General features: G+C 47.3%; 1 protein-coding gene across 2 annotated transcripts in view; it reads right to left on the bottom strand.

Moving 5' to 3' along the window:
* The window catches only part of RICTOR (RPTOR independent companion of MTOR complex 2), a 196,497-nt gene extending 179,187 nt beyond the window's left edge, over positions 1 to 17,310 (bottom strand). Inside the window, exon 1 of one of the 2 annotated variants that reach the window (XM_068250448.1) lies at positions 17,091 to 17,310. In XM_068250448.1, coding sequence (XP_068106549.1) covers positions 17,091 to 17,139 — 49 coding nt within the window. In that variant the 5' untranslated portion in view covers positions 17,140 to 17,310. The remainder of the gene's footprint in view (positions 1 to 17,090) is intronic. The other variant, XM_068250439.1, reaches the window with a different exon arrangement.
* Positions 17,311 to 26,987: the final 9,677 nt, after the last annotated feature.

The raw sequence follows: 26,987 nt of genomic DNA, 5'->3' as shown, positions 1-26,987 counted from the left end.
AACAGTTTACATAATCAATACACTGGGGAGAGTTTACACAGAGCCTAATTCCAGCACATTTCTGCAGCGTGGGAGGAAGGCTGGGAAATACAGGTAGAGAAACTTCTCCAAACAGAGAGATTTCAGTGTTCATAAAGAGATGCAAAATCGCACAGGACCTCATATGCTAAGGTCCCCCCCCCCCGATCAAAAGTCCCCTGCCAGAACCGGCGTAAGGGTCAGATCACACTCGGGCCATTGCTGGCCTGCACAATTTGTACTGATGCACTGCTATATAGCCAGTACATGTCAAACTTCCATTATGCACACTGTAAACAGAACAGCGGACTATTGGAGCTGGTTGGGAGGAGGGGGGGGCGGGGAAGGTATAACTGGAGGTGGCCTTCTGCAGGTCATAGCACGGACTACGGCAGATCATCCCAAACTCTTCCCCTTATCCAATCATTGTGATATTGTCAAGGAGGAGGGGCACCGCACCAGCAAGCCTTCTGTGCACAAAGTTGGCCCTGCCCACATTCACCCTTAGACACACAAAAGGAAGCAGAGGGAGGGTGGGGTCAGGTGTTGGCTGTATGCTGGAAACATACCACCCGCTCTCCTCAGCTACATACATGGCACTACATCTGTGGGTCACATGACCGAAGCAAGTCGTATTGGCGCGCGCTCTGCACCTGACCTGGGTGCCGCCATAGACAGAATGTTATGTGTATGGTGGTGCAAGGGTTATTCGGGGACCCCCAATTACTTCTCCCTCCGAGTTTGCTACAACCCAGAGGAGGAATAGTAATTAACACCGCCTGGAATTTGTGCAGCAGCCCCCCGTCGTTCGGCTCACCCAACGCCAAAAAGTCCGGGCGGCGAAACGCCATGTATGCCACGTGACTGCTTGTTCCAAATGCAACCATTTACATCAATTCTGAAAATTGCTTGAGTAATAGCATACAAGGGAATGTATATGCAGTAAAAAAATGACTAATAAATGCCTATGGGCTCTTTTCCATAACGTGTACATTTTTATTCACGTTGCGGGATAAAAACTATTTCTCGTATGCTGCACTGATTCCCAATTTGCAAACGGATTCTTAATGACTCTGCATGTGAAATTCAAAAAAAGGTGAACTAGGACAGATAACAGTTATGAAATAAAGTGGATGGGAATATGTGAAGATATCGTGTAAAGCACTTATAACAGATCTATGGTTAAATATGGAGAAGGCAAACAGAATGATAGATGGGAAGACATAAACACAACATGAGACACGTATGCAGTAAACAAAACCTGTGGAAATACAAAGCTAACAAAACAGTGAGGCCAGTTTCACACTGCAAACTGGTGGTGCGATGCCGTCAAAAAACCCAGGCCTTCTGGAAATACCGCGTTACTACACAGTATTCCCCATCTGGCATTGGGCCAAGCAAAATACTGCACCGCCCTGAGGAAGTAGGAAAGGTAGATAGAGAGAACCTCTAAGGCCCCATCCGCACCGCGGCGGGTCGGTTCGGCCTGTTAAGGGCACAGGACGGCTGCGGGGGGTTGGTGCAAGCCCCAAGTGAGCTAAACAGTTGCATTTTTTTCAGTTAAGGTTCACTTTAACTTTATTCCCATCAATTACATTAATATTTATTATTTTCAAATGTTAAAATGAAGAAAAACTAATTATAGAAAGGACCAGTGTGGTTTGAATGATAAAAATACATATTTTTCTTATGAAATCTGTATGGTATGTGTGATTAGGGGTGTGGCTTAAGTGTCCCTCCTTATCTCAAAAAGTTGGGAGGTATGTAAATGTAAGCCATGCTATCATCGCTCCTACAAGGAACAGGCATTACTGGTCAATCCTCAATTGATACTTTGATTAAATATCATTTGGGAAGTAGCTTATGCAGCAACCACATGGGGCCTATAAATACTGGTTCCCAAATGCTGCATTGAAGAAGAATTAAGACACCCATAAGTGTGACCACAGAGCATTTAAACAGATGATATATAAACACCAACCTATATATCCTGTTGGCGACATATGGCAGGAGCAAGAAAAAAAGCATCTAACTTAGCAGACGCATATCACACCTGGTAGAAAATATAAAGCATAAAATGACATATACTCTAGAGTATCTTTCTCCCCCTGGGCTGCTTTATTGTATTGTGTTAGTGTTGCGAGGGGGGTAATTTACATAGAACCTGTAGGCCCCATGTGGTTGCTGCATAAGCTACTTCTCAGCTATGGTGATTTTACTCTATTTTCCTCATTAGCTCTTGCTTATTCTGCGGATGTGCAACTTTTGAGTTTTATGTTGCCTCTTGACAGACCTAATTTCACATTATGTCTAGTGACTACAATCACTACTTTCTTATGTCTTCTCGACACTATATTCTGAGACGCTGTGTGGAAACCCTGATTTTGGGTTTATGTGTGAAACACACTCCGTCTACAATCTTTCTCTTGATACTCTCTCTGTAGGGTGTTGGTCTTTTTTTCAATTTTGATACATTATATTAATGTTTTTAACTGTTGTTCTTTTTGGTTTTCTTTGTAGAAATTGCTTATACAGTGGCCTGATGAAGGGCATTTTTATGCCCGAAACGAGCGTGTCGTTGCCAATTTATATACTGCTAATCGATATACTGTTGAATACTTTAAGCTCTCGCTACTATTGAATATTCCTGTGACTATCCTATGAGGAGCACCTTACAGAGATTTCCTCTTTTTTAACAAAGAATTTTTGTACTTATGTCAATAAAGATGTTTTGATATTTTTGTACCGCAAGAACTGAGAGACTTCGTACTTTATATATCTGGTCCTTTCTATGAATATAGTCTGAATAGTATAGAGCAGGGCTGGCCAATCTTTATGTCGCCCAGGCCACATTCTTAATATTCCAACCCCCCTCCCTCCTTCTTAAACTCACCTTCAATCACCACTTCCCATCTCCATGGCAACAGGGCATCACATGACAAGACATCAGGTCGTGCCAGCGTATATTACACGCTGCCTGTCAGCGTGTAATACGCTGGTGCATCATGTCCTGTTGCCATGGACACTCGACATGGGATGCGGGGATTGTAGGCGAGTTTCAAATCCCTGCTGTCCGCTTGCAACTCTGCAAGGAGGGGGTGGGGGAGGAGAGGAATCCGGCGGGCCTGTGTTACAGCCCGCGGGGCCATAGTTTGCCAAGTGCTGGTATAGAGTCTTGCACTTGCATCTCATTGATGATCAATAAGTAGGGATAAGCTATTGAAACCTGCTGAATTCAAATTTTCGAGTTTGCAATCAGGAATCGGCTTTCAGCGGCAGAAATCTGTATTCCAAGGTATACTGCATTACCGAGACCTGGACATTTTAGACCAATCACAAGATTCCGATGTATTGGGCCAATCACATGACTCGGAAGTGTTATGCCAATCAGAGAATGCGGAAGCCCTCTCTTACTGGGATCGGTGTGGAAGGTGCTTTTCTTCCCTCACTTCAGATCGCGTTGGTGTTTTTATGTCCTAGACTTGGATGTTTTTTTGTGGTGTGCCTCTGAGGAAGCGGCTTATGCCGTGAAACACGTGTCAGGCATTGTTTTGTGAAGTGAAGGTCTGATGTCATATCTACGCTTATCACCTGCTTTCTGAAGGATAATATTGAAGAATAAAAGAGAACTCTGGTTCATCAAAAAAAACGTTTGTTTGTATACACTGGACTGTGGAATTATTTGTAGGGGTGGAACCACACTACTTTTTTATCCCGTTAGTGATAGTGTACTGGGTTTGCCAATCGGAAATACAAATTACGCATAATAGTGTACATCCGAGGAAAAAAAAAACTAGATTCCGCAAAAAAACTTTATTGACAAAAATAACAAAAACAAAAAAATATTCTTCGAAAATCAAAAAGACACTCGGAATACGTAATTCCGTCTGAATCATTCAGCATTTTCAACCATCGCTAGTCCTGTCAATTTGTCCAGTGCTAAGGCAGCTGAGATAAATGGAAGGCACACTAAGGTGCAACTCACATACAAACAGGTCATGAATGAGAGATGGAGACGGTTGTGAAATAAAGATACATGTAATGACTAATAACAAGGAAGCAATACAGATACATTACAAGGGCACGGGTGATAAAGCTACAATAAACAGAGTGACAATGCGGGATTAGCAAGTCTTCAATAAGGAAACAAGTCACAAAACAAACAGAATGGCAGGAAGTAAAGGATACACAAGCATGATATAAAACAGAGGTGGGTGGAAGCTGACATTGCTTTGCAGATGCATGGAACCTCTGAACCAACTGTTACCAGCAGATGGTACAGGAGCGACATAGGATGGATGGGAACTGAAGGAATATAAGATACAGAGGAAATACAGACAAGACAACAATCTAAATCAGAGACAAATGGCTGACAGCAGCACACTTAACCGCTTGTCAGCCGCTCCTGTTTATGTGCAGGGCACTTGCAGCCGGCTGTAGGCGTCCAGCACATGCGGCATCTCTCCCTGAGCATGATGCGTTTTTTTTTTTAACGGGCAGTAACCGCACCGTCTGTCAACTGCTGACACACTTGTGGTTACAAACGCTCTCAGGAGGGGGAAGGCTGTGTCCTATGCAGTTCCACAATTCAGTCCTCAAGTACCACCAACAGTGCATGTTTTGCAGAAAACCAGAAACATGCACAGGTGACGTAATTAATGTCTCAGCAGAGCTGATTAACTACCTCTGTGAATTTATACAAAACATGCACTGCTGGTGGGCCTCGAGGACAGGGTTGGGTAACACTTTATCAAACGTTTGATAATTTACCTCATGGGTAAAAATCTAATTTTGAATTCACTAAGGTGTTATATATTTATCAAATGTTTTATCGATAAAACGTTCAATAAATCTATAACACCTTAGTGAATTCAAAATTAGATTTTACCCATGAGGTAAATTATCAAACGTTTGATAAAGCTTAGGGGATTGAGGCCAATGTCTATACCTCCAGGAATCAGGGTTATGTGATCAGAAAAGACAGAACTTTTGTTTGTTTACATTTAGTGCAACCACACCCTAGATGACATTGAGAAGGAAACCTCTTCATTCATTTCAATAAAATAATGGTAACATTGGCCAACCAAGTCTGGAAGTGTATCTGGTACTTGGAAATCCTGCTAGATTATAGCTCCACTTTAAAAAGAGGTTGAAGGTTGCCCTCCATATCTACAACTAGGTCTGATAAACACTGGGCGCTTGCAACCAGTGAACCAGAGAAACCAGGCTAGAAATAAGAATGATAGCACAGAGACATATAGGACAGGAATAGAATAAATAGAAGTGTAACCAAGGATTGAACTTCAGCCCAATCAGTAGCTGATTCCCCCTTTCCCATGAGAAATCTTTTCCTTTTCTCAAATAGATCATCAGGGGGGTCTGTACGGTTGATTTTGTAGTGAAACCCCTCCCACATTGTGATGTCATGACCATGGTCCTGACAGTTTAGTGTCTGTGAATCTTGTTTCATTGTGGGAAATAACGGCCTCCTCCAACTGCCAAGCAAGCAGCATATCACTCTGTGCATATCTCACGAATATTATAAATGGGAAAGTTTGGATGTTTATTACTCGATCACGCAGCAATGGCTGAACGGATTTGAATGAAATTTGGCACACACATAGTACATTACCTAGAACAACATATAGGATACTTTTCATCCCCATAACCAATAAGTGGGCGGAGACAAATACAAATTTCACTGGGAAAATGTAAACTGCAGCCATTCTTACACTGTTAATGGCAGGGTTCTCAAACTTTGCACAGTTAGTCACTGGGTGATTGGGATTAATATTCAGAAAAGTGGGTGGAGCCTACAAAAGCCAATCAAAATTCACCTTCTGATTTTCAAGGGGGATATTTAACTGCTGCCATTCTTGCACTGTTAATGGCACAAGCCTCAAACAGTTGGTCATTGGGTGACTGGGGTCCACATTCAGAAAAGGGGTGGAGCCACAAACAGCCAAATCAGATTTGTTTCATTTCAATGCAAATTATTGCTGCCAAAGACCGCAAAGCTCACAAACCTGGTCATTGAGTAATTGTGTGTTAGGGTTAGAAAAAGTGAGTGCAGCCAAATACATACCCGGGCAACGCCCGGTCATCAGCTAGAATATACTGTATATATATGTCAGTGCATATGTATACACGTAATGGCAGTGGGTGCTGTCTGTTTCTTTTTCCCTGTCTGCCAGTAGTACAGATGATGATGTGCAGGCTGATTGTGGCTCAATCAATATGAACAAATTACATGGCTCATATCAATCATTTATTGATCTCTCTTTTATTTTTACCTTCCCACTTTGCAATGTATTGATTTATTTTTTTTCCCGCTTTTTTGTAAAAGTTTCTCTTTAAGTGCAAAAGCAGTACAGAGAGGTAATACGATGGATTGACCAAAAAACATAGAACAAGAACAGGACAGACAGCAGAGAGGATATACAGAGAAGACAAGTGGACAGACATAAGCCAGCTGAAAGATGAACACGCCACAAACATGTACAAAGCAGACAAGCAATAAGTAAGAGATGGGTACTGTAGATAAATATAGAAATGACATGATCAGTAGAGACAGGTAAAATCCAAGTACAGAGAAATATGAAATAAGGAATGTGACGGGTAATACGCATGCAGCACGCAGACAGGTAAGAGAGCACAGGCAAAAATACAATACTAAGTAAAAAAACAGAATGACAGTTATGGGACAGCAACATAAGACCTGTATAGAAAATGTACAAATGACAAGCACAGTAAAGACAGTTATAGGGCAGATGTATGTATAGTAAACCATTTGGCTGGATACACATAAGATGAGCTTTGTGACAGCTGTGTAATACTCAGGGAGGGCTAGAATAGATATGACGACTGCAGCATAGAAGTGTGAGACAGACATGAAAAACTACGGATGCAGGAATAAATATTTTACTATGAAACAAGATGAAATGGGTTAAAGCAAACCTGAAATGAAAAAAAAAACATGATAATGAATTGTATGTGTAGCACAGATAATGAATAGAACATTAGTAGCAAAGAAAAGTCATTTTTATTTTCAGTTATATAGCTTTTTTTGTTATAAAATTGCATCAAACTGTCACAGTTGCAGTTTTAAAACTATACTGTCTTTTAAGCTATAAAACAAAGTAGAAATAATGACCCTTTGAACTTTCCTGCAGTAAAACCTCATCTCAACCTGTCTCTTGGCTGTTTAAAGTGTACCTAAGATGGGATAGACGCAAAAAAGTTTACATAACTGGGGCTTCCTCCTGCCCCCTCCAGCCTGATCGCTCCCACGCCGTTCTCCTCCGACTCCCCGTTAGTCCCCAAATGGCCCCGTAAAATCCTTCAGTCAGCGCACGCAGTCTGGACAAGCGCATGTGGCAGGGGCGGCCGGCCCGCACATGCGCAGTTGGCCCACGGACCGGAGGACTTTACAGGGCCAAATGCAGACAAACGGGGAGTCGGAGGATGACGGCGTGGGAGCGATCAGCCTGGAGGAAGAACCAGATATGTATATTTTGTTGTTTTATCCAGGGCTGTGGAGTCGGTAGAAAAATCATCCGACTCCAACTCCTCCGTTTATGAAAACACCGACTCCAGCTCCAGTTGCCCAAAATGACTCCAACTCCTTGACTCCGACTCCACAGCCCTGGTTTTATCCACATATCAGGCTCCCTTTAAGTGCTTCAGAAAACAGGACTGTATTAACACCAGTGGGTCAGAGAGCTCAGAGATGCTCTTTTGCATAGATAACAAGTGAAGTTTTCTTTTTTACTCTGCCTGTACTGGAAAACAATAGGAGACTCTTCTTTGCTACGAATGTTCTATTATAATGAATTGATTGTGCTACACATACAATTAATTACCTTAAAAGTTTAATTTCACTTCAGGTTTGCTTTAAATAAATAAAAAAAAATGAAATAACCACTACTGAGAGGTAGGAGTCAGATCTGTAATCAGAAATAGGTGTTTATGGACTCAGGAAGAGAGTGACATGAATTATCCAGAGTACTATGCGACAGCGCTGCAGAAGATAACAGAGGCATCATTATTATTGTTTATATGACGCTGGCATCTTCCGCTGCACTTCTTCTGAGTATACGGACGTGTCTCTGTTACTCAGGGGAGCTCCCAATCCAAACACAAATGAATAATAATAAAGCTATGACCAGAAGCATCACAGAAAACAAAAACACAGGCTGCAATGAGCAGAGCAAAAAAACAAAAAAAAAAAAAGAAAGAATCTAATTCACAGTGTTCTCCCCAGGCTCTTTTAGGCGGGTGCTCCACCCGGCTATTTTTGGTGACCACCCGGCTGCTATCTGCTCACCACCTCCTCTGCTGTAAGCAGAGAAGCATCAGCCCTGCATTCTCTCATCTCACTCCACCCGGCTACTTTTTCATACAACCCGGCTGGAAAAAAATTCTGGGGAGAACACTGAATTCACATGAGAATTTCAGTTCAACGGCAATAAGCAGAGGCTACTGTGAACCAGCAACTGACCGACATTCAGCTAAAGCGGACCTGAACTCAGAACTTCCTCTCTGCTCTAAAAGATAAGCAACAGCATAATAACCTTTAAAGAAAAACATTTGTTACAGCTGATACGAATCCTGTAATAAATCTATTTCCTGCTTTCATAGAAGCAAACATAGAGCCAACATCCTCTGTTTACAAATTAGCTACTCTGCCGAGGCAGCCAACTGACATAGATGAGAGATCAAATTACAGTTGTGATTAGTCACAGATGAGGGGGAAATTAGATAGGCGAAACTCTCTAAATGCATACAGGGTGCATTTCTCTCGGTTTTCCTTTTGCCCTGAGCAAGAGTTCAGGTCCACTTTAAGTTGGGCATACACATCACATTTTCTGGAACATAAGATCTACAGGTAAACTATGGACATCCACTTTCTATTAAATCTGGGCACTTTATTGATCAGAAGTCAATGGAACATTCAGGACAATCTCAGACAGTCGGGTAGGTAAGGACCACCATGGGACAGACAGCAGCTTAGCGGTGTGCTGCATCAAGTGGGAAAACACAAGAGAATAATCCTTGGAGGTGAAGTGGGAGCCTAGCGGTAGCACAGTGGGAAAACGAAGCCGGTGTTGTGTCTGATTACGCAGCCTGTTGATTTGCGCTGCCCCGCATACGCAGTAGGAGACTGTGCGGCCACATTTCCTATTGAATGATGCTGCTAGTGGTTAAATACTAAATATCTCCTCTTCCACACACCCTACACTTCTCAAATTTTCAGGGTAGAGAGGAGACCCCCCGAACTACCTCTATGCCAAATTGCATCCCCCAAGCCCGGCTGGGTTCCGAGATGGGTTTCTCTAATCTATCTCCTGAACCAGCGGGGCTCCTGGGCTGCAATTTGGCATAGAGGTAGTTCGGGGGGCCTCCTCTCTACCCTGAAAATTTGAGAAGTGTAGGGTGTGTGGAAGAGGAGATATTTAGTGTTTTACCACCAGCAGCATCATTAACTTCACACTGAGCATGCGTGCTACTCAGTGTGGAAGGGAGCTTCCGGGCAGCGCAATCAGACATTACACCGGAAATGTAATTGCAACAGGACAAGTAGGAATAAAGTGCTGAAGAGAGTTGGGAGAGGGGAGTAGTGAAGGTGAAAATATGGTATGGTTTGGTGGGGGAGGCAAAAATAATGAGGGTGTAGGAATGGGCGATTAGCTAAAGGTGAATTGGCAAGAAGGAGATATTTGGGTAATTGTTAGGAATGCAGTGGAAAGAAGGAGGAAGTGAGCTGGGAAGTGGAAGATGGTGTAGATGGTGACCTAGGTGAAGATGGTGCAGCTTGTTGTTGGATAGTAGGGGTGACAAGGTAAATGATGGGTATGCAGAACAGAGTAAGGCAAGTAGTTGGGCAGACAACTGGTGGCAAAAGGAGTGAATGTAGACAGTGTGAAAGAATGTGATGCGAGACCAACAGCAGATATATGATTGCCAAGATCAGATGTATGAGGCAAACACAGTGAGTAAAGGAGAAATGGTGTGGATGGATTGGGTAGGTTGGTGGATACAAGCGAGAGATGGTGGGGCTAACGGTGGAGGACATAGTCTAGGTATGGCAAGACAGGCATTGAAGAGATGGGTGGTGGGGTTAGTAGGAAGGTTGGTAATAAGAGCAGTGTAGTCAGATTATGGGAAGCCAAGTGGTGATGAGATGGAAGCAGTAGGTAGTCTTGTAATGGTATAAGTGGTGGCAAGGTGTGTAAAGCTAAGACTGTGAGGGCAGTGGATAGGAGCATAGGTAGGTGATGATGAGGGCACAGATTATGCTGTTAATAACAGGGGTAGGTGAGTCATTAAGGTGAGCAATGGTGGAAACTGGTAGGTGAATAAAGGTCATGCCATACATATAAAGGTGGGGCAGCAATTAGATGGTTGATGGTAATGGCAGTAATTAGTAGGTGATAGTATGATGGGAGAGTAGAAGTAGGTGGGTAACAGTATGACAGGTAGGGAAAATGAGAAGGTGGACAATGGCAATGTGAGGGCAGTGGGTAATTGGGTGAAGATGGGAGTAACAAGCAGATAAAGGGTGGTGGGTAGGGTGGATATTAGTTGGGGTAGATGGAAGATGGAGAGGGTAGAAAGTAGGTAAATTGTAGTAGGGGCAGTGTTCAAGCTGCACAAATTTGCATACAAAATTTGCATAATACTGCACCAAACCAAAATGATTTGCATCTCATTGACCACCCCTAATCAGGGGTACATCATTTTATGAAGATAGCAAGGGATATGTAGTTGATCATTGAGTTAGAGAGGTGAGTAAAGGAACTATAGGTAGGTAGGGAATGGTTTGGACAGGAGTTGAGTGGAGGACATGTAGGCAGGTGATGGTGAGGAAAGAGGTGGGAACAGGTAGGTAGGGAATGGTTTGGGCAGGGGGTGGGTGGGGTAATTGTAGGCAGGTGATGTGAGGGAAGGGGTGGGAACAGGTAGGTAGGGAATGGTTTGGGCAGGGGGTGGGTGGGGGAATTGTAGGCAGGTGATGGTGAGGGAAGAGGTGGGAACAGGTAGGTAGGGAATGGTTTGGTCAGGGGGTGGGTGGAGGAATTGTGGGCAGGTGATGGTGAGGGAAGAGGTGGGAACAGGTAGGTAGGGAATGGTTTGGGCAGGGGGTGGGTGGGGGAATTGTAGGCAGGTGATGGTGAGGGAAGAGGTGGGAACAGGTAGGTAGGGAATGGTTTGGGCAGGGGGTGGGTGGAGGAATTGTGGGCAGGTGATGGTGAGGGAAGAGGTGGGAACATGTAGGTAGGGAATGGTTTGAGCAGAGGGTGGGTGAAGGACATGTAGGCAGGTGATACGGGGAAATAGGTGGGAACAGGTAGGTAGGGAATGGTTTAAGCAGGGTTTGAGTGGAGGACATGTAGGCAGGTGAAGAGGTACGAACAGATAGGTAGGAAATTGCTTGGGCAGAGGATGGGTGGAAACCATGTAGGTAATAATGGAGGAAGACGTGGGGGACAGGTAGGTAGGGAGGGGATGGTTTTGGCAGGGGTGGGTGAAGGATATGTAGCCAGTTGATGGTGGGAATGGTAGGGAATGGTTTGGGCAGGGGTGGGTGGAGGACATGCAGGCAGGTAATGGTGGGAAAGAGGTGGGAAGTTATGTAGGTAATGGTTTGGGCAGGGGGTGGGTGAAGCACATGAGGGCAGGTGATGGTGGGAGAAGAGAAGGGAACAGGTAAATAGGGAATGGTTTGGTCAGGGGGTGGGTGGAAGACACATCGGTAGGTGATGGTGGGGAGAGGTGGGGGGGCAGAAAAGTAGGGAATGTTTTGGGCAGGAGGTGGGTGGAGGAAATGTAGGCAAGTGATGTTAGGGAAGAGGTGGTAAGTTACGTAGGGAATGGTTTGGACAGGGGGTGGGTAGAGGACATGTAGGTAGGTGATGGTGGGGAAATAGTGAGAACAGGTACCTATGAAACGGTTTGGGCAGAGGGTAGGTAAAGGAAATGTAGTCAAGCGATGGTGGGGGAAGAGTTGGGAACAAGAAGGTGAGGAAATTATTTGGGCACGGGGTAAGTGGAGAAGGAGGTGGGGACCGGAAGGTAAAGAATTATTTGGGCAATGGGGGGTGGAGGACATGTAGGCAGGTGATAGTGGGGACAGGCAGGTGGAGTATGGCTTGAGCAGGGGGTGGGTGGAGGACATGTAGGCAGGTGATGGTGGGGACAGGCAGGTGGAGTATGGCTTGAGCAGGGGGTGGGTGGAGGACATGTAGGCAGGTGATGGTGGGGAGAGAGGTGAGGAATGATTTCGGCAGGGTTGGGTGGAGGACATGTAGGTGGGTGATGGTGGGGACAGGAAGGTAGGGCATGGTTTGGGGTGGGTGGAAGACATGTAGACAGGTGATGTTAGGGAAGAGGTGGGAAGTTAAGTAGGGAATGGTTTGGACAGGGGGTGGGTGGGGGACATGTAGGTTGGTGATGGTGGGGACAGGTAGGTAGGGAATGGTTTGAACAGGGGGTGGGTGGAAGACATGTAGGTAGGTGATGGTGGAGGAAGAGGTATGAACAGAAAGGTAAGGTATGATTTGGGCAGGGGGTGAGTGGAGAACATGTAGGCAGGTGGTGGAGGGGACGGGTAGGCAGGTGATGGTGGGGACAGGCAGGTAAGGAATTGTTTGAGGAAGGCGTAAGTGGCGGACATGTGGGTAGGTGATGGTGGAGGCAGAGGTGGGAACAGGCAGGTAGGGAATGGTTAGGTCACAGGGTGGGTGGAGGACATTTAAACATGTGATGGAGGTGGAAGAGGCGGGGTAAGGAAGATAGGGAATGGTTTGGGCAGGGGGTGGGTGGAGGACATGTAGGCAGGTGATGGTGGGGATAGGTAGGTAGGGAATGGTTTGGACAGGGGGTGGGTGAAAGACACGCAGTAAGGTGGTGGTGGTGGGGACAGGTAGGTAGGGAATTGTTTGGGTAGGGGGTGGGTGGAGGACATGTAGGTTGGTGATGGTGGGAACAGGTAGGTAAGGAATGGTTTGGGAAGGGGGTGGGTGGAGGAAATGTAGGTTGGTGATGGTGGGGACAGGTAGGTAAGGAATGGTTTGGGCAGGGGGTAGGTGGATGACATGTAGGTTGGTGGTGGGGACAGGTAAGTAGGGAATGGTTTAAGCAGGAGGTGGGTGGGGGACATGTAGGAAGATGATAGTGGGGAGAGAGGTGGGTAGGGAATGGTTTGGGCAGGGGGTGGGTGGAGGACATGTAGGAAGGTGATGGTTGGCAGAGAGGTGAGGACATGTGGGTAGGGAATGGTTTGGGCAGGGGGTAGATGGAAAACATGTAGGTTGGTGACGGTGGGGACAGGTAGGTAAGGAATGTTTTGGGCAGGGGGTGATTGGAGGACATGTAGGTTGGTGATGGTGAGAACAGGTAGGTAATGTTTTGGGCAGGGGGTGGGTGGAGGACATGTAGGTTAATGGTGGTGGGGACAGGGAGGTAGGGAATGGTTTGGGCAGGGGAGGGGTAAAGGACATGTAGGCTGTTGATGGTGGTGACAGGTTAGTAGGGAATGGTTTGGGAAGGGGGTGGGTGGAGGACATGTAGGTAGGTGATGGTGGTGACAGGTAGGTAAGGAATGGTTTGGGCAGGGGGTGGGTGGGGGACATGTAGGTTGGTGATGGTGGGGACAGGTAGGTAGGGAATAGTTTGGGCAGGGGGTGGGTGGAGGACATGTAGGCAGTTGATGGTGGTGACAGGTTAGTAGGGAATGGTTTGAGCAGGGGGTGGGTGGAGGACATGTAGGTAGGTGATGGTGGTGACAGGTAGGTAGGGAATAGTTTGGGCAGGGGGTGGGTTGGTGAATGTGGTGACAGGTAGGTAAGGAATAGTTTGGGCAGGGGGTGGGTTGGTGAATGTGGTGACAGGTAGGTAAGGAATGGTTTGGGCAGGGGGTGGGTGGAGGACATGTATGTTAATGATGGTGGGGACAGGTAGGTAGGGAATGGTTTGGGCAGGGGATGGGTGGAGGACGACATGTAGGCAGTTGATGGTGGTGACAGGTTAGTAGGGAATGGTTTTGGCAGGGGGTGGGTGGAGGACATGAAGGCAGTTGATGGTAGTGACAGGTAGGTAGGGAATGGTTTGGGCAGGGGGTGGGTAGGGGGACATATAGGTTGGTGATGGTGAGGACAGGTAGGTATGAAATGGTTTGGGCATGGGGTGGGTGGCGGACATGTAGGCAGTTGATGGTGGTGACAGGTAGGTAAAGAATGGTTTGGGCAGGGGGTGGGTTAGTGATGGTGGGGACAGGTAGGTAAGGAAAGGTTTGGGCAGGGGGTGATTGGAGGACATGTAGGTTGGTGATGGTGGTGACAGGTAGGTAAGTAATGGTTTGGGCAGGGGGTGGGTGGAGGACATGTAGGCAGGTGATGGTGGTGACAGGTAGGTAAGTAATGGTTTGGGCAGGGGGTGGGTGGAGGACATGTAGGTTAGTGATGGTGAGGACAGGTAGGTAAGGAATGGTTTGGGCAGGGGGTGGGTGGAGGACATATAGGTTGGTGATGGTGGTGACAGGTAGGTAAGGAATGGTTTGGGCAGGGGGTGGGTGGAGGACATGTAGGTTGGTGATGGTGGTGACAGGTAGGCAGGGAATGGTTTGGGCAGGGGGTGGGTGGGGGACATGTAGGCAGGTGATGGTGGTGACAGGTAGGTAAGGAATGGTTTGGGCAGGGGGTGGGTGGAGGACATGTAGGTTGGAGATGGTGAGGACAGGTAGGTGAAGAATGGTTTGGGCAGGGGGTGGGTGGAGGACATGTAGGTTGGTGATGGTGAGGACAGGTAGGTGAAGAATGGTTTGGGCAGGGGGTGGGTGGAGGACATATAGGTTTGTGATGGTGGTGACAGGTAGGTAAGGAATGGTTTGGGCAGGGGGTGGGTGGAGGACATGTAGGTTGGTGATAGTGGTGACAGGTAGGCAGGGAATAGTTTGGGCAGGGGGTGGGTGGGGGACATGTAGGTTGGTGACGGTGGGGACAGGTAGGTAAGGAATGTTTTGGGCAGGGGGTGATTGGAGGACATGTAGGTTGGTGATGGTGAGAACAGGTAGGTAATGTTTTGGGCAGGGGGTGGGTGGAGGACATGTAGGTTAATGGTGGTGGGGACAGGGAGGTAGGGAATGGTTTGGGCAGGGGAGGGGTAAAGGACATGTAGGCTGTTGATGGTGGTGACAGGTTAGTAGGGAATGGTTTGGGAAGGGGGTGGGTGGAGGACATGTAGGTAGGTGATGGTGGTGACAGGTAGGTAAGGAATGGTTTGGGCAGGGGGTGGGTGGGGGACATGTAGGTTGGTGATGGTGGGGACAGGTAGGTAGGGAATAGTTTGGGCAGGGGGTGGGTGGAGGACATGTAGGCAGTTGATGGTGGTGACAGGTTAGTAGGGAATGGTTTGAGCAGGGGGTGGGTGGAGGACATGTAGGTAGGTGATGGTGGTGACAGGTAGGTAGGGAATAGTTTGGGCAGGGGGTGGGTTGGCGAATGTGGTGACAGGTAGGTAAGGAATAGTTTGGGCAGGGGGTGGGTTGGTGAATGTGGTGACAGGTAGGTAAGGAACGGTTTGGGCAGGGGGTGGGTGGAGGACATGTATGTTAATGATGGTGGGGACAGGTAGGTAGGGAATGGTTTGGGCAGGGGATGGGTGGAGGACGACATGTAGGCAGTTGATGGTGGTGACAGGTTAGTAGGGAATGGTTTTGGCAGGGGGTGGGTGGAGGACATGAAGGCAGTTGATGGTAGTGACAGGTAGGTAGGGAATGGTTTGGGCAGGGGGTGGGTAGGGGGACATATAGGTTGGTGATGGTGAGGACAGGTAGGTATGAAATGGTTTGGGCATGGGGTGGGTGGCGGACATGTAGGCAGTTGATGGTGGTGACAGGTAGGTAAAGAATGGTTTGGGCAGGGGGTGGGTTAGTGATGGTGGGGACAGGTAGGTAAGGAAAGGTTTGGGCAGGGGGTGATTGGAGGACATGTAGGTTGGTGATGGTGGTGACAGGTAGGTAAGTAATGGTTTGGGCAGGGGGTGGGTGGAGGACATGTAGGCAGGTGATGGTGGTGACAGGTAGGTAAGTAATGGTTTGGGCAGGGGGTGGGTGGAGGACATGTAGGTTAGTGATGGTGAGGACAGGTAGGTAAGGAATGGTTTGGGCAGGGGGTGGGTGGAGGACATATAGGTTGGTGATGGTGGTGACAGGTAGGTAAGGAATGGTTTGGGCAGGGGGTGGGTGGAGGACATGTAGGTTGGTGATGGTGGTGACAGGTAGGCAGGGAATGGTTTGGGCAGGGGGTGGGTGGGGGACATGTAGGCAGGTGATGGTGGTGACAGGTAGGTAAGGAATGGTTTGGGCAGGGGGTGGGTGGAGGACATGTAGGTTGGAGATGGTGAGGACAGGTAGGTGAAGAATGGTTTGGGCAGGGGGTGGGTGGAGGACATGTAGGTTGGTGATGGTGAGGACAGGTAGGTGAAGAATGGTTTGGGCAGGGGGTGGGTGGAGGACATATAGGTTCGTGATGGTGGTGACAGGTAGGTAAGGAATGGTTTGGGCAGGGGGTGGGTGGAGGACATGTAGGTTGGTGATAGTGGTGACAGGTAGGCAGGGAATAGTTTGTGCAGGGGGTGGGTGGGGGACATGTAGGCAGGTGATGGTGGTGACAGGTAGGTAAGGAATGGTTTGGGCAGGGGGTGGGTGGAGGACATGTAGGTTGGTGATGGTGGTGACAGGTAGGTAAGGAATGGTTTGGGCAGGGGGTGGGTGGAGGACATGTAGGTTGGTAATGGTTGTGACAGGTAGGTAGTGAATGGTTTGGGAAGGGGGTGGGTGGAGGACATGTAGGCAGGCGACAATGGTGACATGTCGGTAGGTGACAGGCAGGTAGGTGATGATGAGGCTGCCAGTAAGAGAGGCACGGTGGGGTGAAGCGAGGTGACCCCTCCCCCCTGTATACAGACAGAGGCCGGTGTAGCCGGGGCTGGGTAGCCTCCTCCGGTCACACAGCCACCCCTCCCCCTTCTCCTCCTCCCGTCACGGCCGCCCGGTCTCCGGCTTCCCTTACCTCTGATTCGGAGGTGGCGGAGGGAGCGGGCGCGGATGCTGGCCGCCATGTTGCTCGGAGGGGAGACATTCACAACACCGGAAACCTCGGCCTATCCCGCGAGATGGGGGCGGGGAGTGTGCGGTTCCGGGCGGGGAGGAGGGCTGGCTGCTGCCGCCTTTCGCAGTGAGACAAACAGGGTCTACGCTGAATACTGAATATTTACAAGTTCGAAAAATAATTGGCTCGGGCGGAGAGGGTGAATCGCTGTGAATGAAGCCGCGGCGGCCATTTTGGTTATGGGCAACTCCGGCGCCCTGAAGATGTCATCTGTGGACTTTCGTGGAAGCAGTTGAGTTGTGAAGAAGCCCGGGCCACAGGGTTCTTCATCCACCTCAGGGGCGACCCCGAGCTTCAGCCACTGGCGAGAATCTGCTGCGATAAACCTGCAGCCGCCACGTTTGGTTATGGAAAAATGTAACAGTGTAATTCTCCTCGGCGACCATTTTGGTTAGGGGCAAACCTTCACTTTTTAGTCACAATCTCTAAATATCATATAAGTATTAAGCAGCAGGGTGGGTGATAGTGAGAGCTTAGCGGTAGCCACTACATAGTTTAGCCTTTATAAGAGTGTGGGGAAGGTTAACCTCTTCAGGTTTTTAGCGCTGTCGCTGACCCTGCTACTCTGCTAGAGAATATTTTCTCCGATTTCAAAGACCCATTTCCATTATGGCTGTTACTCACTAAGGGCCATATGCAATTCACTTTTTCACCTGAGTTATCTCCTAGCAGATAATTTTTAATTTTCGATTTAAAATAACTTTCCAGCACTTTTTAACAAAAAAAGTACCAAAAACTGGGTGAAAAGGTACTATCAAAATTATTTGTTAATTTTCGTGCTTGCTGGTGGCTTAAAGTAGAGTGACCAGATTTTTGTCGGTTCAACCTGGGACAGGGGGGGCACCTAAAAATGGGGGGATGTCGCGCTGAACAACTGGGGGCTGCGCGCACCGAAAAATGGGCGTGGCCATGACATTATATAGGCGGAGCGAACATAATGATGTAATAGTGAGGCATAAGAAAGCAGTGTTTACGCCATGATGTGGTCAAACGAGGTTTCGTGTCATGGGTGTGCAGAAACTGTGTGCTGCTATTTAAAGAAGAACTGTAGTGAGGGGTATATGGAGGATGCCATATTGATTTCCTTTTAAGAAATACCAGTTACCTGGCAGCCCTGTTGAGCTATCTGCCTGCAGAATCACACCAGAAACAAGCATGCAGCTAATCTTGTCAGATCTGACAAAAATGTCAGAAACACCTGATCTGCTGCATGCTTGTTCAGGGGCTATGTCTGAAAGTATTAGAGGCAGAGGATCAGCAGGACAGCCAGGCAACTGGTATTGCTTAAAAGGAAATCAATATGGCAGCCTCTATGTACCTCTCACTACAGTTCTCCTTTAATAGTATACCGTAACCCCAAATCAGCAAACATAGCCAACTATGACCATTAAATAATAAATGCAGCAACAGTTACCCCAGACACCAGAAAATAAACACAATGTGGGCAAAATTTCAGCACAAAATAAACGCAATGGGGGGTTCAGCACAAAATAAACGCAATGGGCAACATGTCAGCACAAAATAAACGCATTGTGGGCAACATGTCAGCACAAAATAAACGCAATGGGCAACATGTCAGCACAAAATAAACGCATTGTGGGCAACATGTCAGTACAAAATAAACGTATTGTGGGCAACATGTCAGTACAAAATAAACGCATTGTGGGCAACATGTCAGTACAAAATAAACGCAATTTGGGCAACATGTCAGTACAAAATAAATGCAATGTGAGCAACATGTCAGTGCAAAATAAACGCAATTTGGGCAACATAACACCTGGAAAAAAAAAAGCATTTACTCACCTGGCAGAAGTCTCCTTTCGCTCCTGGCCGGCCTCTGGCACGCTGCTCCTGGGACCGTCCTGCTCCTCCTGCAGTCTCCCGCACTGACAGGCAGAGCAGGTCTACGGCAAGATGGCGCCAGAAGCCCTGTACTGGAGACACAAATAGTCTCCAGTACAGGGCTTCGGCAGCCATCTTCCCGTAGCCCTGCTCACCTGCCGGTGTCGGAACACTGGAAGACTATGCAGGCTGGAGCGGGGCTGCGAGCAATGAACTGGCACAGCGTCTATAGACGCCGCTGCCAGTTCATGCAGATACAGTGGCCAGAGTCCCGATGCCGGGACGTCCCGCTGCTAAAAGCGGGACATTTCCCGGGACCTCATGCAGCCTGGGACAGGGGACCCCGAATCCGGAACGTCTGGTCACTCTACTTAAAGGGCATTTTATTAACAAGTTTGAAAATATCACCTAGGAGAAAACTTAGGAGAAAAAGTGAATTGCATATGGGCCTAAGACTTTAAGACCCTCAATATTCTACTAAGTAATTGGGTCACGATGACCCGGGCCTTGGGCAGCTCCTGCCCTTTGCATGAAAAAATGGGTTACTCCATGTGAAAGAGGAGGCTGGAAATTGGGAGCAACACATGAAAAAGGGAAAGTAATGTCTACTGGAGCTGATGCATTTTAAGTTCTGAAACGAAGATACACAGCTCAGACACTGTCTTGCATTGACCTGAGGAAGCTGGCAGGTCCCGTGAAACACGTTTTATTATTGGTGGCTGACAATAAAAATCTTACCCTCTTATCACGAGGTAAGATTGTTCCTATTACTTACCTCCACTGACTACAGAGGCATCCCAGCCACCAGGCAAGGACAAACGGTGTCCTGGAGTGCCGGGTGGGGGAGGGGCGCCGCCGTGTGGGGGGGTGGAGTGCCCACCTTCCCCTGCCAGACTGTGCGACCCCTATGGTGAACTGGCCACGGCGTCTAATAGACACCGCGCCAGTTCATCCCCGCAGCTCACTTCTCCAGCCTGCAAAGTCTTCCGGCAGGCAGAGCAGGGCTACGGGAAGATGGCGTCCGAAGCCTTGTACTGGAGACTATTTGTGTCTCCGGTACAGGGCTTCGGACGTCATCTTCCTGTATCCCTGCTCTGCCTGTCAGTGCGGGACTTTCAGAGGCTGGCTGCGCTGCTGCAGGAAGATCGTCAGGGGAACTTTGCCCAGAGAAAGAAGTCTTCTGCAGGTGAGTAAATGCTTTTCTTTTTACAGGTAATTATACATTTTTAGTGAAACGCTGCCCACATTAGGATAATTTCCTGGTGAACGCTGGCCACATTACGATTATTTTCTGGTGAATGCTGGCCACATTACGATTATTTTCTCGCCTGGAGTGACAAAATGGCTAGAGACGCCCCTGACTCACTACATATTGTATCACAATTGGGGCGCCTCCTCCTATCTTTGTCTCTTCTACTGTCCCAGGGGGTACCTCTGCAGCTGCATCCAGTGGTCCTTTGTTTTTTCTGGAGCGTGACGTTCAAGTGAGTCATCAGAACCGAGTGGACTCGGTCCTTCTCCTCATGCTCGAAATTGTGGCTGCTTATAGCAACCCACGTTTGTGTGAAGTTGTTATTTATTTACATTTCACATTTCACAGAAATACTACACTATTGGCGCTCCTGGTGCTCTTTTTGTCTCCTTTACTTACTGGAATTTGGGTTTCCAATCCTAAAATTAATCTACCGGACCTCCTAGAGTCTATGGGAGCTGTTCATTTGAAAGAGTCACTGCAGTACCTGTGAATGTTACACATGGAAGAGGGCACTGCATGCGGAATGGGAGGGGTGCTGCTGCACAGGGAAAGGGAGTCACAACATACTTGGCATGGGAGCTGAAAAAGTTTAAAGAGGAACTCTGATGAAAATAACATAATGAAAAATAGTGCTTCATTTATACAATAATTATCTATAAATGATTTAGTCAGTGTTTGCCCATTGTAAAATCTTTCCCTGATTTACATTCTGACATTTATCACATGACGACATCTTTACTGCGGGCAGGTGATGTCTGTGGAAAGAGATGATGCATTTTTGGCAATTGGAAACAGCTGATATTTCCCACAATGCAATAAGGCTCTCACATGCTGACATCATACTGTGGGAGGGGTTTCACCACAATATCAGCCATACAGGGCCCCCTAATGATCCGTTTGAGAAAATGTCCGGGTAGTGAAGAGCCGTTTGGGAGCCGAACGAGCCGGCTCTTTAAAGGGAGCCGAGCGGCCAAGCCAGAAGAACCGATGCTTTCTAAAGAGCCGGAATTACCATCACTAGACTGAGACTCAGTCTAGTGATGGGAATTCCGGCTCTTTAAGCATCGGCTCTTCTGGCTCGGCCACTCGGTTCCCAAAGAGCCGGCTCATTTGGCTCCCAAAATGGCTCTTCATCACCGCTAACACACATCAGATCAGCGGTGAGCAGGAGATGGGAACCAGCCAGACCGGCGCATAGCAGCCTCACGGCGGACTTTAAATAATGGATGTGACCGATAATGTCACTTCCTACATTTGAATTCACCGGTGCGCGGCTGGTGTGGCTGACTCCTATCTCCTGCTCACCGCCGATCTGAGGTGTGTTAGCGGTGGCAGCTGCACCGCAGGGGAGAACGAGGGAGGTATATTTAGGCAGCCGCACGCAGCATGGGGGAAATGTGCTGCCAATCTCATTGCATTTGTGGCGAAATCTGCTGCCAATCTGATTGCATTTGTGGGGAAATATGCTGCCAATCTCATTCCATTTGTGGGGAAATCTGTTGCCAATCTCATAGCATTTTGTGGGGAAATCTTCTGCGAATCTGATTGCATTTTGTGGTCGGCCGGCCCTCCATGCCCGCGAAGTTGGACAGCACACTGCTAAGGTCTTGTATATTTTGCCCCACCCATGACCACGCCCACATGCTGTTGTGATCATCCTCTTTTTTGGAAATCAAAATATGGTCACCCTAATATTAGGTCACCTATACTGGGGGCACCTATACCTGGCTACCTATACAGTATGTTTTGTTTTGTTATTTTTTTCTTATATCCTGCCTCTCCAATTTATGTGTGTGTGTGTGTTAGGGGAGCTAGCCACATCCAAAGTCTCATGGAGGGGCCAGTGATTTCTAGTTACACCCCTGAATTTTTTTCTATATACATTTGTTCCACCCCTCCCTTTCCCACCTTTCTGTTTATGTCAGGCACATTGTAGGCCTATATGTTTTCAGTAAACAAAACACTTATAAATACTATAATAACACTCATCTTTATTCATCAGTAGTGTTCCTATCTGTAGCACTGAGGCTACCAGCGGGACATGGCTGACCTCTAGTGGTGACTGTTTGTAATTTGTTTACAGTCTACCACTGTTTGATGGTAATCATGTGCCCTCCTTCCTGGAAATACAGGTTGATTGACTGCAGAGACACACAGAACAAAGTCATCAGTGTTATCTGATAGGTATAGGTCTGAGAAGCACAATACCTCCACTTTCACATGCAGAAATGGCAGAAGCTGGAATGCAGGTCATAAAATTCAATGGGCTTTTCTTTTTATGATTGAGAAGCAATAACCTGAGATTGGCAATTTTGTATTTTGTCTCCATGCTGCTGTGCTCTCTGCTAAGTGAGAGTATTTAGTGAAAAACAAACTAGGGAGAAAAAAAACTAAATAAAGCAGTCCAGCATGTAGCAAAATTGCTTAACCCATTCGCAGTTGGCTGATGGTGTAATGGTTAAGGGCTCTGCCTCTGACACAGGAGACCAGGGTTCGAATCTCGGCTCTGCCTGTTCAGTAAGCCAGCACTAATTTGGCAAGTCTCCCTTACACTGCTACTGCCAATAGAGCGCTGCCCTAGTGGCTGCTGCTCTGCTCTGGCGCTTTGAGTCCGCAAGGAGAAAAGCGCAATATAAATGTTATTTGTCTTGTCTTGTCATTCGCGTTCCGTCGTTTTCACTTGAGAAATGTTCACCTCCCATTCATTAGCCTATAACTTTATCACTACTTATCACAATGAACTGATCTATATCTTGTTTTTTCCGCCACCAATTAGGCTTTCTTTGGGGGGTACATTTTGCTAAGAGCCACTTTACTGTACATGCATTTTAACAGGAAGAATAAAAAAAAAACAGAAAAAATCATTATTTCTCAGTTTTCAGCCATTATAGTTTTAAAATAATACATGCCTCCATAATTAAAACTCACGTATTGTATTTGCCCATATGTGCTGGTTATTACACCGTTAAAATTATGTCCCTATCACAATGTATGGCGACAATATTTTATTTGGAAATAAAGGTGCATTTTTTCCGTTTTGCATCTATCACTATTTAGTTTAGTTTAGTAAGTTTAAAATAAAAAAAATATAGAAATATTTCATCTTTACATTGATATTTAAAAAGTTTAGACCCTTAGGTAAATATTTACATGTTGTTGTTTTTTTTATTGTAATGTTTTTTTTTTTTTATATTAAACATTTTGTTTGGGTATTTTTGGGAGGGTGGGATGTAAACTATAGTTTTATAGTGTAATTGTGTGTTGTTTTTAATTTTTTTTACTTTTAGTTGTAGTTTTACTTTGTTTACATGACGTCACTCTAAGCGTAACACACGCTTAGAGTGACGCAGGGGGGAGGCAACGGCCAGAAAAAGCACAGCTTCCGAGAGAAGCTGTCGCTTTTTCAGCAGGGGAGAGGAATCAGTGATCGGGCACCATAGCCCGATACATTGATTCCGTGGCTACCAAATCTGTGGCCGGGAGTGCGCGTGCACGCGCGCGATCGGCCGTGGGAGCGAGCGGCAGCGCGCATGGTTCCTGGACGTAGTTTCTACGTCCAGGAACCAAAATAGGTTAAAAGGATCTTAGCAGCTCTTGCCTTTAAATAGCTGAAAGGGCTACAATGTTTTAGAAGTTCACCCCCTGCTACCTTTTCACAGCCATTATCCAGGGTTTGGTGTGAAATTCTTCAAAGGACAACTGTAGCGAGAGGTGTATAGCGGCTGCCATATTTATTCCCACTTAAGCAATACCAGTTGCCTGGCAGCACTGCTGATCTATTTGGATGCAGTAGTATCTGAATAACACCCGAAAGAAGCATGCAGCTAATCTTGTCAGTTCCAATATTAATGTCGGAAACCTGATCTGCTGCATGTTTGTTCAGGGTCTATGGCTAAAAGTATTAGAGACAGAGAATCAGCAGGACAGCCAGTCAACTGGTATTGCACAAAAGGCAAAAAAACATGGCAGCCTCCCTACAGTCATCCTTTAACCACTTAAGCTCATCTGGACGAACATTCTCATCCAGATGGGCTGTGCGCACGCCACTCCCGCGCGCTCCATCGAAGCCCCCCGCAGAAAAGCCGACAGCCTCTTATCAGAGGCTGCGGTTTTTCTGTGTTACAAAAAGTTTTGTGTCCTCCTAATACTTCCGGGAAGCGTACGATTATGCTTCCAGGATTTTTTGACCGTGGCCATCTTGTGGCCAAATAGTAAAACTACACCCACATCTATTTTTTATCAAACAAATACATTATTTTACATTTAAAATTAGCTGTTTATCTCCCACACCACGAATTACTCAAATAAAATGTTTAAAACAAAAAAAATAAAAAAAATTACAATAAAAAAAAACCCATAAATAGTTACTCAAGGGTCTGAACTTTTTAAATATGCATGTCAAAGGAGTATATTAATATAATTTTTTAAATTATGGGCTTGTAAATAGTGATAGACGCAAATTGAAAAAATGCACCTTTATTTCCAAATAAAATATCGGTGCCATAGATTGTGATAGGGACATAATTTAAATAGTGTAATAAGCGGGACAAATGCGCAAATAACATACATGGGTTTTAATTACGGTAGCATGTATTCAGGGCCGAGCCTGGGCGGGTGCTGCGGGTGCAAGGCACCCAGGCGCCTGCCTCTGAGAGGCGCCGCCGGCGCTCGCTCCCTCCCTCCGTCTCTCTAGCCGCCGGCGCCGCCGCCGCGTCAGACCTCGATCAGGCGGGCGGCGCTAGGACCTAGCACGCCGCACTGATATGCGGAAGTGACATCACTTCCGCATATAGAGCGGGTGCGTCCGGACTCCGGCGCCTTCTCACTGGTCGGGTCGCCCGCTGATTGAGGTCTGAAGCTGCTTCAAGGTGAGGGGGGAGCGGCGGGAGGGGAGGGGAGGGTTGGGTGCGCTCCTCTCACTCACTACCTAAACGAGGACCCTATACACCCTGGCTACATATACTGGTCACATATACCCCCTGGCTACATATACTGATCACATATACCCCCTGGCTATATATATCCTGGGCACATATTACCCCCTGGCTACATATCCTGGGCACATATCACCCCCTGGCTACATATCCCGGGCACATATCACCCCCTGGCTACATATCCCGGGCACATATACCTCCTGGCTACATATCCCGGGCACATATACCCCCTGGCTACATATCCCGGGCACATATCACCCCCTGGCTACATATCCCGGGCACATATCACCCCCTGGCTACATATCCCGGGCACATATCACCCCCTGGCTACATATCCCGGGCACATATCACCCCCTGGCTACATATCCCGGGCACATATACCCCCTGGCTACATATCCCGGGCACATATACCCCCTGGCTACATATCCTGGGCAAAAATACCCCCTGGCTACATATCCTGGGCAAAAATACCCCCCTGGCTACATATCCTGGGCACAAATACCCCCTGGCTACATATCCTGGGCACAAATACCCCCTGGCTACATATCCTGGGCACATAGACCCCCTGGCTACATATCCTGGGCACATAGACCCCCTGGCTACATATCCTGGGCACATAGACCCCCTGGCTACATATCCTGGGCACATAGACCCCCTGGCTACATATCCTGGGCACATAGACCCCCTGGCTACATATCCTGGGCACATAGACCCCCTGGCTACATATCCTGGGCACATAGACCCCCTGGCTACATATCCTGGGCACATAGACCCCCTGGCTACATATCCTGGGCACATAGACCCCCTGGCTACATATCCTGGGCACATAGACCCCCTGGCTACATATCCTGGGCACATAGACCCCCTGGCTACATATCCTGGGCACATAGACCCCCTGGCTACATATCCTGGGCACATAGACCCCCTGGCTACATATCCTGGGCACATATACCCCCTGGCTACAAATCCTGGGCACATATACCCCCTGGCTACATATCCTGGGCACATAGACCCCCTGGCTACATATCCTGGGCACATATACCCCCTGGCTACATATCCTGGGCACATATACCCCCTGGCTATATATTCTGGGGACACTGGCTGTTTGTCATTATGTGCATTTGCTGGTGAAAAGCTGTCTTATTATGTGCATTTGCCGGTGAAAAGCTGTCTTATTATGTGCATTTGCTGGTGAAAAGCTGTCTTATTATGTGCATTTGCTGGTGAAAAGCTGTCTTATTATGTGCATTTGCTGGTGAAAAGCTGTCTTATTATGTGCATTTACTGGTGAAAAGCTGTCTTATTATGTGCATTGGCTGGTGAAAAGCTGTCTTATTATGTGCATTTGCTGGTGAAAAGCAGTCTCATTATGTGCATTTGCTGGTGAAAAGCAGTCTTTTGTTATGTGCATTTACATGGGGAAAAGCAGTCTCTTATGTGCATTCAGTGGGGAAATTTTGTCAGTAAAAATAATGTTTTGTCAGTAAATTTTTAGGTATTTGTCAGTAAAAAATAACGTGAAAGGTTGGCAACACTGGCAGGCTGCGCAGCGCAACGGGAAAGATACAGGCAGCCCACCTCACGCTTGGGCTTGGCGGGGGGGAGGAGCCGACGACAGCGAGCGAGAGTAGGGTGGCCGCAGGCAGCCATAAATACGCATGTGTGACTGCATCGCACTCGCAGAGCCTCTCCGCCTGAGTCAGTCCAGAGACTAGCAGACTGTCACTCGCAGGAAGCCAAAGCCAGCCAGGAGCAAGCCCATGGAAG

The sequence above is a fragment of the Hyperolius riggenbachi genome, chromosome 1 (assembly GCF_040937935.1).
Source record: "Hyperolius riggenbachi isolate aHypRig1 chromosome 1, aHypRig1.pri, whole genome shotgun sequence".
Lineage (NCBI taxonomy): Eukaryota > Metazoa > Chordata > Amphibia > Anura > Hyperoliidae > Hyperolius > Hyperolius riggenbachi.
The sequence above is the reverse complement of the archived record's forward strand: the minus strand, read 5'-3'. Positions and strand labels throughout refer to the sequence as shown.